Here is an 18,274-nt window from a genome sequence, read left to right as displayed (position 1 = left end):
CATAGTGAAAAGGGAAATAATTCTTGACTGTGATTTGCTTTCTGTGGTTCACAATTTGTATAGGTTTCTTTAGAATTTTGCTTATGAGGACTAGAAACCTGCTTTGCCACAAACACGGTCTGAAGTCCAGGGATTCAAAGTTCCACAACACAGGGCGCTAGCATGGCTACACAAATGCCTGTGCATCATGCAATCACCCCTATATGGGAAGTGCTTGCCTGCCACTGTTATCCCCCTTCCCACAGCTGTCATTTTGTTTGGATTGCACTGGGAATCAAGGCCATTGCCATAAATAGGCTGCAGAGGAGCAAACATGTCAAACTGTAATCACTCATGAAACAGGCACACAATATGCAATTAACAACCTATTGGAAGTAACTTCACCTGGAGTCAAAGACACTGGCTTTCAATGTCCCAGCCTACAGGAAGCTCAGTTTTCATACTTAGAAGCATAATAAGGCTTACAGCCAAAATGGGGTTTGGCTCAAGGTATGGCAATAATGCATTGCAATCTTAAACATGGTCTAAAGGTAAAGGGACCCCTGACTGTTAGGTCCAGTTGTGGATGACTCTGGGGTTGTGGCGCTCATCTCACTTTACTGGCCGAGGGAGCCGGCATACAGCTTCCGGGTCATTTGGCCAGCATGACTAAGCCACTTTCTGGCGAACCAGAGCAGCGCACGGAAACACCATTTACCTTCCTGCCAGAGAGGTACCTATTTATCTACTTGCACTTTGACGTGCTTTTGAACTACCAGGTTGGCAGGAGCAGGGACTGAGCAACGGGAGCTCACTCTGTTGCAGGGATTCAAACTGCCAACCTTCTGATCAGCAAGCCCTAGGCTCTGTGGTTTAACCCACAGTGCCACCCACGTCCCTAAAATGGTCTACCCAGCAGTAAATCGCATTGAATTCAGTAGGCCTTACTCTCAGTTAAGTGTGTCTAGGATTGCAGCTTCACTGAAGCTCTCTTCAGGCATTACTCGTGTGAGAAGCATGTTGAATGGGGTTAAACATGCACTGTCTTTCCCCATGCCTTCCCTTTTCAAGCAAGTAATGTCTGAAAGAGGGCTACTGGTATCCACCATTTTAATTTAGTAGCTTCTTCATGGGCACTTCTGTTGATGGACGTCTATCAGAATTATATTCCACACTTTTCCCAAGGACTTCAAAACAGTATATATAGCTCCCTCTCTTCTTTTAACTCCATCCCTGGAAGGTAGGTTAGGTTGAGCAAGTGGACTGTGGCCATCCTGTATGCTTTGTTGTCAAGGCTCCCCATTCTAAGGTCACATCCACATCTCATACAACTTAAATAGTTGTGGCTTCCCCCAAAGAATCTTGGGAACTATAGTTTGTTAAGTGTGCTGAGAGTCATTGGAGACCCTTAACAAACTACAGATCCCAGGCTTTTGGAGGAGAAGCCATAACTGTTAAAGTGGTAAAGGACTGCTTTAAACATATGGTGTGGATGTGACAAGTCACACACCACGAATGGGAAACTTTTCAGAGTACAAATGGCATTCTTCCTGAACAGAATTCCACTGCTGAGATTTTAACCTGGACAGCTCAATTCTGAAATGTCTTAAAATGAGAATACTTGGAGATCAGTGAATTTACAGCTAGCAACTTTGCACAACTGATTTTCACTGCACTTTATTTCCAAGTGAGTGTGCTTAGGGTTTTGGACTGCATCTTCTTAAATCCAAGTGTTGGGCAGGTAAGTCTGAAAGCTGAAACCATCTGTTTAGCAGCATTTTCATTTTAAAAAATGAATTATGACATGAGACATTAAAATACAGATTGTAATTCAATACCCAAATCTTTGTGTGCAGTAAATAGCTGGCAAGACGAATGTGCAATTTTCTATTTATCGCAAACCCAGCCATAAAATATATTAGAGGTCCATACTGCTTTGGTTTTCCCTACAGTGGTCTTAGACAAAGAGAAACATTTCCAAACCATATTAACTTGAAGACATTGATGAAAACAGACAACATGATAGAAACTTTACTGTGTCTGGGAATGTATAATATATTCTAAACACAGCCACAACATATTAATACATCTTTTTCATTTTTATTGACTGAAGCCTTGATTTTTGTCTTAGCTTTTCTATTTCAACAGTATTTCTGAGTGGGTCAAGGCTCCAGTGGGATATAATGACACCAAAGTAAATAGAAGAGTTTAAAACCAAAGAATTGTTTCTCCAGATTCTGTCAGCAATTTGTACCATGCTAACCGAAACATTGCTTCAGTAAGAAAAGCATACATGCATTGAAGTAATGCAAACAACATTAGTATCAGTGGTATGGAAGGGACGGACTCATCATGAGGCTACAAAAGGGTAGATTTTGACCGATACTGAAGTAATAGGCTAGGACAAAATTGTTGTGTGATGTTACAAGTTATACTTTAATTCTGGAAAATAGGGTAGCAGACCTGAAACGTAAGAAGGCTGCCAATGTACCACAAAATAATAAACATAATTTGGAATTATGAAACAGATCTTAATATCACATTACTGAATTTTAATGTGCTGTGAATGTGCATTCATTCACCCCACTGGGGTGTGCAACTGCTGGGGAGAAATTGATGCATTTTTTACACAAAACATATTTACATCATTAATATGTTTGGAATAAGATGGACATTCCACATTTTACTTTTTAACAGATACATATTCCAATCTACAAAGCAGAGAAGCAAAATACCTAGATTTGGGCCAATTTGATTTTGATTTGTTTTGCTTGATTGAGAGGTACAGGAAACGAGTTTAAACACATGTACTTAAATCCAACTGTGGATCAGGCTATCTCGGTCACATACCACTGCACAATCACAAACCATTATTGTACGTATACATCCATTTGTTCACCGGATCATACCAGCCACTTTATAATAATTCCATACATGCTTTTAAACCATACTGCAAAAATAAATTTCAGATACAAATATTGTAATTTCTCTGATATTTATAAAAGAACTTAGCCAAAGAAGAAGAAGAAAAGGTGGGAAATCATGCAGCGTAAAATAAAATACAGCATACATGGAGCTGAGGAACTTTCCATCTGCAGAATCCAAAAAGAATGGCAATGCACAGGCTCACCATATGTTTTAAATGCTGAAGGTCCAATGACTATTTCAAAGCTTTTGCCTTCTTTTTGCCACTTCCCCATCCACCGCTGAGCTGAACTGGATGGTCTCGAAATGAGATCCGCTCTTTATGTGAGGGCCCCAAAGGTGATCTTTCAGGCACAGGTGCATCCTTTTCTACACAAGAAGAAATTGGTATGAAAATGCTGTTGCTCAAGTCATCTTTAAAAAAATAATAATAGTAACAAAACAGCAGCCTAATTTTGTTAGGTAAAGGTAAAGGTACCCCTGCCCGTACGGGCCAGTCTTGACAGACTCTGGGGTTGTGCGCCCATCTCACTCTATAGGCCGGGAGCCAGCACTGTCCGCAGACACTTCCGGGTCACGTGGCCAGCGTGACAAAGCTGCATCTGGCGAGCCAGTGCAGCACACGGAAACGCCGTTTACCTTCCCGCCAGTAAGCGGTCCCTATTTATCTACTTGCACCCGGGGGTGCTTTCGAACTGCTAGGTTGGCAGGCGCTGGGACCGAGCAGCGGGAGCGGACCCCGCCACAGGGATTCGAACCACCGACCTTTCGATCGGCAAGCCCTAGGCGCTGAGGCTTTTACCCACAGCGCCACCCGCTTTACTAAGTAATTTTGTTACTTAGTTCCTAATTCAAAAAGTTTTAGCAGAAAATCTAAGCTACTTTAAAGCCATTAACTGATTAAAAACTTTGATCTCAATGGCAATTTGTGGATATTTAATATGTGTGTGCTCTCACACACATGTGTTTCTTTTGAATAAATGCAGATAAAACATTCATTGGCCAGGAAATCACACTAACCACTTTGGCGGAAATAAGAGATGTGCAGAGTGACAACAATGTGGTCAGCACTGAATACTATTTCACAAGGGAATGCCTCTGATTAAGCATATACATTTTAAACACATAGTTAACACATTCACAAATTGCATTGATAATTCATTCACATTTACATGCTATCACACAACTGAGATTTGTAAAAAGCATGGGCAGGAACAGTATTTTAGAAATATTAGAATCAAATTGAAAAAATCCAGACATATAATTTACATATTCATTGTTTCCTTTTTGTGTCCAATTATTTCTTCGTCATTTGCACATACCATATTTCATGAACACATAAGTGGCACAGAGATATCATTTTTATGGATTCTGGCATTTTTTAACCACATGAAGAAAATTCCAGATGATTTATAGGGCCAACGGGTTACTATTTTAATTTCTCAGCTCAACATACGCTAGCCAGACTTCCACCAAGGGAAAGACAGAGGAAGTCACCATTTACTCCACTGAATAAGAAATGGGGAAAGCTGACCTAAATATTGAATTTTTATTCAAATCTTAAGTCTTCAATGGTAACTATGTAGCTGTCAATAACACCTTCAGAAATTTCTGAGTACTACGTAGGGCTCTAATCAGCCTCAAACAGGAGCCATATAGCAAGCACTCTCTGGGGCTTGTCAGATGTAGTTTTATCACTTCCCTCTACTATACAATATAGTGATCATGGTAATGGGTTCAGGATGAGGGCTGGCTGCGCATCCTGAACCTGAGTGCTCTATAACTGCTACTGTCGGTGGTTGTGTGTTTCCCTTCCCACAAAACGTTCCCGGCCTCCGGGGTAACCTTAGCTCAATTTGACTAATTCCTCTAGCTTCTTCTTCCATTTTCATCTGCTTCAACTGATATCTTCGTCATTCCACAGTCCATCTGCCCTCAACCACACTGTGATAATGTGCATTCTGTGCTGGATGCAGGTACATTTTTGGGGTGCTGCACACACATATCGTTCCTGTCTTGCACCATTCATATATATAAGGCTCATCCTGCTGGAACGGTTATAATCCATTTTGTACCGAGAATGAACTTCTCAAGTGCTTTCTGTCTCCCTGTGTACACAGAGAGTGCTTTTTCATGTCATCTCCTATTGGGGTGGATTTTCTGACATTGCAAGGCCTGTGCCAATTCACGTTTTCCAGTCTAGCTACATGCACTAGGAAAAGCAGAGAACAGACCATGGGTATTTGTATTGATTTAGATTGATGGGGCGGGGCAGCTGCCCCCTTGCCCTCCCTTGGCTACACCCATGGAACAGACTGTATATTGATAAATCAGTACATCAGTTTCTGTACTCTCTTTTTAGGGACAGCTAGCGTTTTGAATGACCAAAAATAATTTCAAAAAAGTACTATGGAACAACATGTGCTCAGCTGCAGTGTGGCATTACATCATTTCTGCCCACAGCCAGGAGGCACGGGAACACAAATTTAGGGGAGTAGATAACACCAATGTGTTGGTGTACATGTACTAGTTGGTATACATACCCACCTATGCGTACAGACAACATGGACAGTAGTGGCTGCTTTGCCTAGTATTATAATGATGTGAAGAGGTGTACAATTAAAAAGAACTATCTACAAAAGTGTTTCACACTGTGAACATAGCCTAATTGTGCATTTCACACAGCGTCCCCAATTTCTGGTTCATGCAGACATTCAGCACTTCCCAAAATGGAAATGAGAGTGCACATTGAAAACAATGCAGAAATGAGTCATTATAGTTGTGATTAAGCTGTACTGCGCCCTTCCCCCCAAAGCAAAAGACAGGAATTTCTGTCTTTCATTTTAAATGTGAGCCCAAAATTCCCTCTCCAGGCAATTAGAAGTCTTGCTCATATTTTTCTCATCACTATTCTTTCGACATTCTACAGGTCATGGAAGCTCACAGGCTCCCCCCCTTTTTTATACAAAAACCTTTCACATAAACTTTTGCATACCTAATTAATAAGTATGTGAAAAACAGAATCCTGGGTTGTATCCAAGTAAGTCCAACTCAGAGTAGAGCCATTAAAATTAATGTCTGGTGATGCCCATCATTCTTAGTGAGTCTATGTTGTATATAGCCACTTGCTTTTAGGTGGTCTCATTTTGCTTTCAAACAGACACTTGCCTACTTAGGTTCACTATTAGAAGGAATGTGTAATTTTAATGTAATTCCACATATTAAATTAGGAAAATATGCATCTTTCCATTTGAGTACACACCAGCTGGTGACAACTTCAGTTCCTTGAGATGCATAAGTCTTTTGCAAGTATATACGTATATACAACACGGCTACTAAAAGTGGATATGGCCTCTAGATGGATGTGTTTATAGTCAAAATCATCCAAAGCCTCTGATATGGCTTTGTTTGATAAATGAAGGTAATTCAATGACTTTAAAAATATTAAGAAGAGCTGGTTCTATCAATCCAGTGGTTTTCAACCAGTGTGCCATGGCACCCTGGGGGTCTTTGAATGATGGTCAGGGGTGCCGTGGACAACAATGGTCTCTGTCCCTCTTTCCTTCCCTCCCTCCTCTGATGCCCTCTCATGTCTCTGCCTCCCAAAGGCTTGCATGGATGTTTGTTATAGCAGCCCTGGCTACAAGCTTCCAAGGTGAATGGTGCCTCTGGGGCTGGCCAGGGGGTGCTTCCCAGACCCCTGTGGGGCAGTGTGAGAAGGCACCTCTCTTTGGGGTGGGCAACTCAAAGACCGGGGGCGGAGGGGAAGCAGCTGCGGTTGCCCAGAGGGCTCCCAAGAAGAGGGGAAAGAAGAGGAGGCTGAGGGAACACTCTACAAGGAAGGGTGTTTGAAAAAGGGTGAGGGGCTGCCAGCTCTGTGGGCAAGGGGTGACATAACTGGGCTCCTGAGCCCCACAGGGGTGCCGCAGAAAGAAAAATGCATCTCTGGGATATTTGTGGGGCATAGGAATTTGTTCACCCCTCCCAAATATAGTCTGGCACCTGTCAAGGTCTGAGGGACAGGGGACCAGCCCCCTGCTGAAAAAGTTTGCTGACCCCTGGTGTAAACTCTATAACCCTGCTTCTTTAACAGCTTTCACCAGAACTTAAACCAATTATAAGAAGTTGCACTTAAGATTAGAACAGCAGTATTAAGGAAAAAAATAGATGTGGTTCATCTTATGTGCCTGAGTAGCATCCAGACATTTCCCTATGTGAATGGAAGGATTCCTTCTTGTACAAATGGTACTCTAATCCAGTGGATGCTTCCACTCACTGGATGCTCCTGCAGGAGGCAATTTTTGCTGATCTCTTGCTTGCTGCAGCCTCCTGTGCCATTGCCTACACTGTTCCGGAGTCTCCCCCCCCCCCATCCCTATGGAGCAGAGGACTGAAGAAGTAAGAAGGAATTGCTGAAAATTGTCTCCTCCCCTTTCACCTTCGGAAACCCCCAATTAGTGAGACTCTTCTTCAGGCAAGCCTGGATTCAACCCATGCTGTTTGGTTAATCAGAAATAACTCTGGACTTATAGTGAACTTTCCTCATTAAAATTATAAGAACCAGATAAGGAACTCTATTCTAAGAGCAACACTGATGTTAATCCAGTTATGCCTTTGGTGAGGTTTCTCATTAAGCCAAGTGAGAAAGCAACATTATTGAGTTTGTCTGCTTCCTTAACTGGAGGCGTAACTTTAAGGTTGGAAAATTGTGATGAGGAAAAGGTAGGTGGGAGGAACAGCATTAGAGTTTTTGAAACTGTAATTTTCTTGTGAAAGAGTCAGTCCCTCATTTTGTGTTTAGACTGAAGAAAGTGCTCAGGGCTATTGTTTTGGTATGACATCCTTGATCCAATAATTGTCATTATAAGTTGCTGCCTCTTATAAATGTTATGAGGGTATGAACTATTTCTTTGTCTATCTTTATGAAATCTATTTTCTTATCTTCCTTACTTCCTACCCAGCCTTTGTATCTCTGAGTCTGTTTTCATTTATAAAAATATTGTTCTGAAGTGGTTTGGCACTTCGAGAGATTTGGTGAAAAGTGTTACAAGACTACTACTTAAATAGCAATAGGATGCAATCTATCCTGAGCATCTCTTTCAAAAAGATCATGGAAATGAATGTGAATTGTGCAAGAGTGCAACTGTGCTCTAAGCTTCCTTTCATTCTAATATGGCTTGGGTAAGAACAACAACAACAAAAGGAATCCTGCTGGGCTGTATCTAAAACTTTGTATTAGGGACTTGAGCTTCAAAATGTGATTTTTATTTGATAAATAAAATAAAATGCTTACTTCTACGTATTTAATAATGGTATGAGCATTATCTTTTCTAAAAGATACCCACTAATCTGCTTATTTATTTCATAAACTGTATTCTCAGTAAAGGAACCTGTATTATTAAATTTGATGTTAAGGGCCACAGTGTATCCTGTAGCTTCAAAATCCCACACAGAACTACATGGGGAAGTGCAAGTGTGACTTGCAACATAATGTTGCGGCCTGAGGTGCTCCTGTTCAGGTTTCAGACAGACATTCCTCCATTCCCCTTATACCCTGGTTTTCTGTGCCCCAGCTCCACCCATCAGCTAGTGCTGTGTGCCCACTAAACACCTTTAGCACTGGGCTTCATTTTGCCATCTTTTAAGGATTTTGCTCCCCTCCCTGTGGTGTTATTTTGGCTACATAAGTTCCAGCATTTGAAAAACAGATTCCACTGTATGTATATATGATGTGGCATTGCCTCTCATAACTTCAGCAGCATTATTCAGGTGCTGGATAATTTCTTATTGCATTGCTTTTATAAATATATTTTTGATGGAGAAGAGAGAGGACATTCTTAAGTGGACAGTTATGGCTTCTGGAATCATTGCCTTATTCCTTTCTGCCATTTAGAAAAGGTATGTTGTGTACCAAGCATAATATGGGTGTAAGTAGGTATAGCAAGAGAATAATTATTTCTAGTGATCTTTATCTTCCTATCTGATACATCATTGTTAACAGAAAGTCAAGGAACTCTGGGAAAAACCAATCAGTAAATTCTCCTGTGTGAACTCCTTAGAAACACACAATAATTTTGCCACAGCAGAGCCATATCACTACTTCATCAAAAAGCAATCTTAAGTGCTGATGTCTATGTAGCTTAACTGGGCCACTGGGAAACAAAAGAGAGATACCAACATTCTTGGTGTAGAACTGAGGTTTGCAGGGATGAAAAATAGAAGAAAAAAACCCTCTGTGGGGAAAAACTTCAAAATAGCCTAATAATATATAAGATTCACAATTGATGGGGTGAGAAAAAGGAAAGTGGAATAAGGAATGACTGGCTGGCTTGGACTCTGAACACTTCCCACTATAACATTCTGTTACAAATCTCAACTTGCTGCATGGCTCCTAGCTAAGTTTACAGTACCAAACATATTGGTACTGCCCTCAACCTTCCCATTTCTAGTTTTTCTTGAGAGTTCTTCATGTAGGATAACCCTTAATTTCAAAGTCAACAAATGTGTTAGGAGCAGACAAAAGGAAACAAAAAAGAACAGAGTTCTCTGCTTATGATTGTTACCAAAAGGCCGATATTTCATTGTAATGTTTCTGAGATCACAAGCCCTGTTCTTGTCAAACTAATGCCACAATAACCACACATTCATACACAAAAACTACTCTTTATAAAACCACAATTACAATAACAGATAAATACAGAATTGTTTCCCCCCCCCAGTTCAACCTAGTACTACATCATGTTTTGTGCATATAAACCATTACTGCCTTGATATGTTTTCACAGGAGGAGCAAGCCATAACCTTGGAAGCTGAATTCCTGGAACAGAAGCACCATGTTCTTGAAGCACCACTCCAGAAATTGCATACATGGTGGACCTAGCAAAGGTTCTGAGGCTTCTGGTGCCACATGCGGTCAATGATATTATTATCCATTTAACAGATCAGAAGCTTCAGGCATGGAACGTGGGAGCCTTGCATGCTCCGAGGACTCTGTTGCAGTAAGAGCAGTCAGATGCCACAGAAGAGGCCTTACAGTATAGAAAAAGGTGCCCTCAAAATGTACCCAGGCTGCTCTACATCTGTGTCATATGCATTCCCCAGAGCTGGCATGAAATAACCTGAGTCTGCTCTTGGAATACTTCTGCCTGAATTGGGAAGTCCAAGGTATTTGGGTTGGGGTGGAAGCATCCTTTATAATCTACAGCATTTGGTAAACTGCATGTGTGTTTAGTATTACAATGTAAAATTTTGTGACCGTTACAATGAAAAAAGCATTTGCTAGACACTCAGGTGATTTACATTATTTGTACCCAGCTATTCAAAATTTCAATTAATATTTTGAGTCAGATTTTAAGGTGCCTGCATGTACAAAAACCTGCAGAATTAAATGCGTGCTGAAAAGACTTCTTAAATTTGAATAAATGCTCATTTCCCCCAGGCATTAAGTTCTCTTCTCTTTAATCTATTTTCTTTGCTAATGATTTGTTCTGTGCACGCTCTCGCGCTCTCTCTCTCTCTCTCTCTCTCTCTGCCCCCTCCCGACTAAATCCTCTATTCTTTAACAGATGTCAAAGTTGACATACAACTCTGTTTTGATAAGTAATGCAGTATAGGAAATATTTGGAACTTTTATTGGAGGGGGCACGAAGAAAGAAAAATAGAGACTTTGCAAATCAGTGTATCGGCATACCATAAAGTCTGCTAAGACGTCATAGAATTTTCACCAGTCTATCTAGAACTGTGTGACGTATTTTATAATTTATCCAAATCCTTTACCATATTGTATTACTTAGCAGCAAATACAGCATGGTTATGTGTGAGAGGAAATCAGCTATTTAACAACAGTGACCAGAACAAATCTTTTGCTGCAAAATGTTTACATCAGTTTGAAGTTATATGAAATAAGTAGAATTTAGCAGGTTGGAGTTGAGTAACTGTTTTGTTATTTTTATTCTTTAAACAACGTTTCTTGGGTCTGTCCTGAAATCATTTATTTAAATATTTAAATCATATGTGCATACAATGATAACTGGTGAAAGCTTTTTTAAAGATAATGTACGATCAACAACTGTAAGCCTGTTAACACGACATGTACACACACACACACACAGAGAGAGAGAGAGAGAGAGAGAGAGACATAATCACAGGAGAGGAAGCATAGGCCTCACAATCTTTTAGTGAATGAAAAACTGTCCCCCCTCACTGGCAAAGGGAAACTTTTACCGAGAAGGATGCAAGGATGCACCATTTATCTTTTAAAAAAGCAAATAATGGAACTCATTGATTTCTAATCTATGCATTTCTTTCAATTCAGTCTGCAGAGTGTGCCTTTCTTCAGGTCCAAGTCAACAAATGATATTTTCAAATAGATTTACTTATTATTGCAATTTTTTATTTTACCATGGTAGGGAAAAATGTAAAAGTGTTGTAGTCTTTTATATTATTATGGAAAAGTGTTTCAGAGCATGACTATTGAATGTGTTGCAATCTTACTCATGTTTATTCAGAAGCAAGCCCCACTTTGGGCTTTTCCAGGGAGTATGCAGAGGATTGCAGTCTTAGACTTCTTAGAATGTGAAATAGCCCAGACCAAAAACAAAAACAAAGGTAGTCTAGAGTTGCCATGCAAGAATTCTCTTTTGAAACTAAGAGGAGTTTCATAAAAACATTCATCTTTGGAATCAAATTAAAAATATTAGCAAAAATCACTGGGGCATACAAACTCTTCAGGGCCAAAAGCAGCTAATTAACTCTCTAAGCCAAAATTACACTAAGCTTGAAAATTGATTCTCCAGATTTCTTAGAAAAATTAGACAGAATATAAATGAACATAGTACTGCAACAGACCTCAGCTTTATTCACTAATAAGTACCTTTGAAACATTATTATGTCTCAATCTTATTTTTCTTATAGTTTTTAAATACTAAAATGTTTCTGATTACTTTTTCTGATAAACCATGTATTTCTACCTGTCCACCAATTCTTTATAAAAGTGCTATTTAAATATATGTTTCTGAATAAAAGCATTTGTGCCAACTCCACCAGACATTTTCTATGAAGGAATCATAATATCAAGGAGTGTGATGCTATACTGGTATAGTTTGGTATGCCCAAACTTTGCAACTTGTATGGTAGCAAAGCAAATCTTAGTGTTAGACTTATCGCAGTAGGTGCTTAACTGCTGTTTGTGGATTAAATGCATACTATACTCTTTTTTTGCCTACAACTTCTGTAAAAAAAGTACACTAAACTGTTCTTGTCAAATTACTGATTTAATACTTATGGATTAAACAATTAAAAAGACAGAAGACTCTCATTGTAAATCAAATCTGCACTACTAAAGTGAATGAAACCATGCCAGTTGTCTCACTGAAAGCTACCAATGAGCAAGTGGTTTCAGGATTAGGCCTTAAGTGGCAGACAAATACCCATCTTCAGGAAACATCAAAGGGTTTGGTAGGGCCTAGAGGAATAAGTAACTAAATTATAGGTTTTAGTTAAACAAAACCTCTGATGATTCTAATTTTCCACGTGGTTTTATGCACACACATTATCATACACACTCTCTTTAAATCAATTTGTCAATCACTCTCCCATACATACACATCTAGAGATATATGTATGCAGTGATTCCCCCCCCCCAAATGTTTAGGGGTACTCTCATTTTCCTACTCATATTGAAATACTGCCCCTCAACGAGGCCAAACTTAGATTCACAAAACGTTTAGGAGTATGCATACCCCTGCGTACCCCCAGAAAAAAGCACTGTATGTATGTATGTATGTATGTATGTATGTATACGTATATACATATACCGGTACATATACATATGTATATACATATACATATGTATATACATACACATATGTACATATCTCTCGCTCTGGATATGCTAGATACACACACACACACACACACACACACACACACATTTATGTAGTTCTGTGCTATCTACATGCATACACTAACATTTCAATATATCTATAGGCATACATTTTATATTCACATAAAATTTCAAAATAAGGGCAGACGTAGAGACTAAACCACCACTGTCCTGCTAAGATTGTGTCATTTGATGCTAAGCCCTGTCAGGTGATTCAAGTTTTATCTAGCTGATTATTAAAAGGAAAGTACAACTTACTTGAAGGTCCTGCTGAGTGTCTGTGTGGCTGATTATTTTTTTCTTTGTTCTGAGTCAAAGTACTTCCACTGGTCATGGAAACAAGCTCTAAATCCGTGTCTTCTCTCCTTACAGGGCTTGTCTGGAAGCAGTGAAAGAGAATGTACACAATCAAGAAACAAAATATGACATTTTCTGAATGCAGCTCACATTACTCTCAAATAAACAAGCCGGCTCTGTCAAACAATCTTCTTCAGAATGATCCCACAATCCTTTATTGCTGCCCAGTCTGAACAAATGCACTATGTCAAAGCATTTTTGTAAATAGGAGGCGATCTTAAAATTGTGGTTTGTGATCAGAATCAGTGCAGCAACAAAAGACAACATTTTAGTACAGTAATTTTGAAGAAAATAAATCTTGCAGACAACTGATGAAACCTTAAACAGCTTAAGATCATTTACTGAGCAGTCTATAATTTAAAGTCAGAGTTGAAAGCCAGAAATGCTATATTTGATTATTTTTTTGCCATATTTGTGCTTAATCCAGAGCAAGTATCAGTTCTATCAATCAAACACTGAGTGAGTAATTTCATCTTTGCTACCTAACTAAACCTTCAGAAGAGTTTTTATGTACAGCTTGCATAAGATAATTATATTAAAATGTAACATATTGATGGATTTAAAAGAATAGAACAGAAAAAAGTTCTTTCATGTCAGTATGTTTTTAGATTTAGAATGGAGATTGAATAGAGAAATTAATTCAATGGTTTCAGCAATGCACATATCTGTACATTACAAATACTGGTCTTTCAACCATAAATCCTTGTAAGTAAGACTATTTATGTTTAGATTTATTTCCATGTAAGGATCACAGCCTATGAAACTGAAATGTACATACGAATTTAATTTTGCTGAGTTTAAAAATGTGTTATTTGTGAATGCAATGCTGTATTTAAGGTTTTAAACATAAATAAAATTACAATTCATAAATGTACTGACATTTTTAGTGAAATTAGTTGGTGCATCTGCAAGAAAGTTAAAATACACTTACATCTCATTGAGGGAGGACCTAAGAATACAGTACAGTCTTTATTTCTCAATTATTTCAATGGACTAAGTGCTCTCAGCTTCTGAAGTGTATCTGTAATGACTGTGGTGCTTCCAAGATCTTGGCAGAACAAATTAATGCAGACATTCAGTGTTTGTCCACTCTTATAGACTGGAGTAGACTTCAGGTTTCTTGGATCTAGTTTGGTTTTGGTTTTTAATAGAACCCCAAGACCTACAAACTGGAACCATGTGCAGAAGACAGTTGGAATTAAAGAACAGGGGGCCTCTGAGCACGCTCTGAGCCTATGAACTTGATGGACACATTTCAGCAGCCTAATTTAGCTAGAAAAAGGTAATTATGTTGCTGTTGTTCCTAACAAAAATAGGAGACCCTTGCTGATCAACTATTAATTGCCAGAAATCTAATTGCCAGTTGACCCTGATCTAAGTTCTCCCAATCTGTTAGACAAACATCTGTTTTATCTACTTCATCTGAGATATAGTCTTGCCCCCTTTTTGGAGAAAAGAGGTTTTGCCATGCTGATCCATGCTTTTGTAATCTCGAAAATGTATTGCTGAAGTGTGCTTCATTGAAGCCTGTCCATGAAGATAAACTAGAAGCTTCAACTAGTGCAGAATTCTGTTGCCCATCTCCTGGAAGAGGCTTACATTTGGGAATATATTCATCCTACTTTACAAAGACTAGACACCTTCTGGACTTAATTTAAGGTGGCCCTTTTAAAATCCCTTTATAGTCTGGCACCTACAGGTTTCTTAAAGTTCACCTCTCCCTAGATTAGCTGAGTTACTGCCTTAGCTATGCAAGACTGTTCCTACTCCATGTGCACACATGTGAGGTGAAGACATACTTCTATCTTAATGATTTTGAGGCTGTAGAACAGGAGTCACTAACCTTTTTGGACCAGTGGGAAAATCTGGAATTTTGAGAAAGTGCCGTGGGCACCACTCACAAAATGGCTGCTATGAGGGTGTATAGGAGAGGCCAAGACAGTGCAGACAGGGACTGAGCAGAAAGAGAAAATACTTTCTCAATTATTGCAGACTTTTGAGGAAATATTTCATTGCACCTGATGAGGTCCTGGTGGGCATATTGTTGGCCATGGATGCCATGCTGATGAACCCAAGAACAACCTATCTGATGAGATACTTTGGCCTTGTGTCCTATTTATTTATTTTATTTGCAACATTTACATCTTGCCTTTCTTTCATGGACCTCAAAGTAGGATACTTTAGTCCTCATCACAACTATGTGAACTAGGTTAGACAGAGTTTGCATGACCTGCCCAAGGTCATTAAGCGAGGTTTATGGCATAATAGGGTTTGAAATCTGAGTTCTCCCAGTCCTAGCACTAAAACATACCTCTGGCAGAATGCTTATGGCCACAAAGTGGACACTGTGGTGCTGTGTTCCTGCTGCTGCAGAGTCTACTGTACTGATTGTTATTTAAAACACTTATTGCTGGTTTTTATTCTTTTATTCTGCTGGGACTCATCTCAAGTTTTCAATAAATGTTTTGAAATTAATATATTCATGAGGCAGAAGCTACCAATTAACATGCCTGGCTGTATCAAACAGGTCTTGATCTCTTTGTGGGTTTATACAAAAAAGTAATCTGGGTTACTAGTCATTCAGACTGGGGGTAAAATTCATTCCTCAAACATAATTCAGAGATAAATCTGTATTATACTGTGAACAAAGCCCACCCACATATTTTGTTAGTGTATTATGTTGTTCGTCAGAGGGGATGTAGCATACATCTGAGTAAAGTCAGTTTGCTATTCATACACAAGTAATTATTTTTGAGTGGTACTCTGCTGTTCACACAACTGGATTCAGCACCCACCCTAATACAGTGGTACCTCAGGTTAAGTACTTAATTCGTCCCGGAGGTCCGTTCTTAATCTGAAAGTGTTCTTAACCTGAAGCACCACTTTAGCTAATGGGGCCTCCTGCTGCTGCTGCACCGCCGGAGCCCGATTTCTGTTCACATCCTGAAGCAAAGTTCTTAACCTGAAGCACTATTTCTGGGTTAGCGGAGTGTGTAACCTGAAGCGTATCTAACCTGAAGCGTATCTAACCCGAGGTACCACTGTACATTGTCTATTCTCCCTGCACCTCAAAATCTGAGGTACTGCTGAAAGTCAATGTGCAATTGAACAAGTGGAACAAGGGCTCACAACTCACGTTTATTTCTAAACAGCCCTTTACCTATATAGATCACAGGCTGGTTTACAAAGCAATCACGTAAAATATAATAAAAAACTAAAATCGCAGCTAAAACATTTTCCCCAATAGAATACTTCCAGTAATTTAATAAGAACCTGAATGTTCATGCCAGTCAGAAACTCTCCCTTATCTTCAAAAAGTCTTAATGAATAAATTAAGCTGGTGCCAAAAAATAGTTACTGAGGGGGTTCATTGTAATTTTCCACAGTTGGGGTGCCATCACAGAGAAGGCCTTGCTTTGTGTCAGCACACAACAGTGGGACTAAAAGTAAGGCCTCCCTGTTGATCCCTGTTGAGCATTGCAGAGGTGCTCCTTTAAGTATTTGTGTTCCTAGTCATTCTGGGCTTTTGAAATCAACAACTTACGTTGCACTTGGCAGCTTATCAAAAGCCAGTGCAGCTCCTGGCGGACTGGTAATGACACATGCAAGGGGATAACCCACAATTGAGGGACAGAAGGCAAATGCAAAGAGCTTATGAATTATGTATATATGCAGATTTGATTTTACACAGCTGTAGCATTCAAAGAAAGGTCTCACCCTGATCTCAGAAGCATTTATAGGACAATCATATGCATATTTACCCATAAGTAAGTCACATTGCGTTCAGTGGGGCTCACTGCCAGTTAAGAATGCACGGGATTGCAATTGTAATCATTTTTTAATGTTGTACACTGAGTTAATGTTGTGCCCTGAGATCTTTTGATAAAAGGTGGCATATAAATTTAATAATAATAATAATAATAATAAACCAGTTACCATGGTAAAAACAAAACAAAACAAAACATCTTACCACATGTTGAACTCTTCCTCCCTTGATAACTTCTGGATCTATCTCAGGTAAGAAATGTTTGCTATACAGTGAATGGAAAATGACAAATATGTCAGTAACAGAATAAAATGCATCAGAATACTAAACCTAGTACCCAATGAACTAGTTCAATTGCTCCAAGGGCTTTGGTATACCCAGTGAGCTGTTTGCCTTATCTTTGAGCAACAAATTTAAACCACACAACACACTGCTTCCCCCCAGTCTTCTCCCTATTTCAAAAGTGATTTCCTAGGCATGTCAAGTGGGGTCTTGTATGACAAACCTAAAGCTTGCTTGGGCACACATAAATATCACTATTAAACAATTTATGGAGAGCATTTTACAATTGTCTCATGGCAATGTATGAATACCATAAACACAGCTAAACGTATTTTAATAGTATAAAACCCCCCAACTAAATATCGGTTTGAGAACAATACAAAACAAACGCTTAAGGCAATTACTAGGTCCTGTCCTTAAGTGTACATATTTACCTGTTGGCAAGTTTCACTATAATCAATGGGACTTCTGGATAAACATATCTTTCCAACTCTACAACTCCATGATTCTATGATAGTTAGCATTGGGCTATATGACACCTACTGCTTAGAAACTGCAGGTCGTCAAATGTTTAGCTAAATATCATTAAGAATTTTGGCTCTTATTTTCAGTGGGTTTAAGGAATATTATTTTTAACAATCTGGCTCAAACAGATAAGGAAGTCATTCATTGCCAGAAAGTTTAAGATAAAATTCTCAAAATGCAAGTTCTTTAATAGCTAGAAATTTATCGAATTTACTAGTGCATTGAAGGAATATAAATTACACCTATCATTATCCAATCTTATTCAAGCAGTCTATTATATAGCAGTAATCTTGGTTTTGGTTAGATAAGTCTATCAGTTATTTGACCACATGGCTTCTGATTCCTTTCCAGTTGATGTTTTGCCATCAAGTTGAGGGTAAGTAGGATCAGTCATAATACCTAAATTATCCTAACAAATGCTATTACCATTAATGTGCCACACATCTACAGAAGTGATTTAATACGATTTAGACTGCAACAGTATACCTACTTATCTGGAAATAAGCCCAATTGAACTCTATGGCTTACTTCTGAGTAGGCATCTATAGGAGTGTGTT

At 39.0% G+C, this 18,274-nt stretch overlaps 1 protein-coding gene across 3 annotated transcripts in view; it reads right to left on the bottom strand.

The window, feature by feature from the left end:
• Positions 1–2,059: 2,059 nt before the first annotated feature.
• Positions 2,060–18,274, bottom strand: part of LRRIQ1 (leucine rich repeats and IQ motif containing 1) — a 99,497-nt gene continuing 83,282 nt past the window's right edge. For all 3 annotated transcript variants that reach the window (XM_053405655.1, XM_053405654.1, XM_053405656.1), the window contains 3 exons: positions 17,115–17,175; positions 13,046–13,166; positions 2,060–3,273 (listed from right to left, as the gene is read on the bottom strand). In XM_053405655.1, the coding sequence (XP_053261630.1) occupies positions 3,140–3,273; positions 13,046–13,166; positions 17,115–17,175 (316 nt within the window). In that variant the 3' untranslated portion in view covers positions 2,060–3,139. The remainder of the gene's footprint in view (positions 3,274–13,045; positions 13,167–17,114; positions 17,176–18,274) is intronic.

This window comes from Podarcis raffonei, chromosome 10 (genome assembly GCF_027172205.1).
Source record: "Podarcis raffonei isolate rPodRaf1 chromosome 10, rPodRaf1.pri, whole genome shotgun sequence".
Lineage (NCBI taxonomy): Eukaryota > Metazoa > Chordata > Lepidosauria > Squamata > Lacertidae > Podarcis > Podarcis raffonei.
Note: the sequence above shows the minus strand (reverse complement) of the source record. Positions and strands in the feature narration are given on the sequence as shown.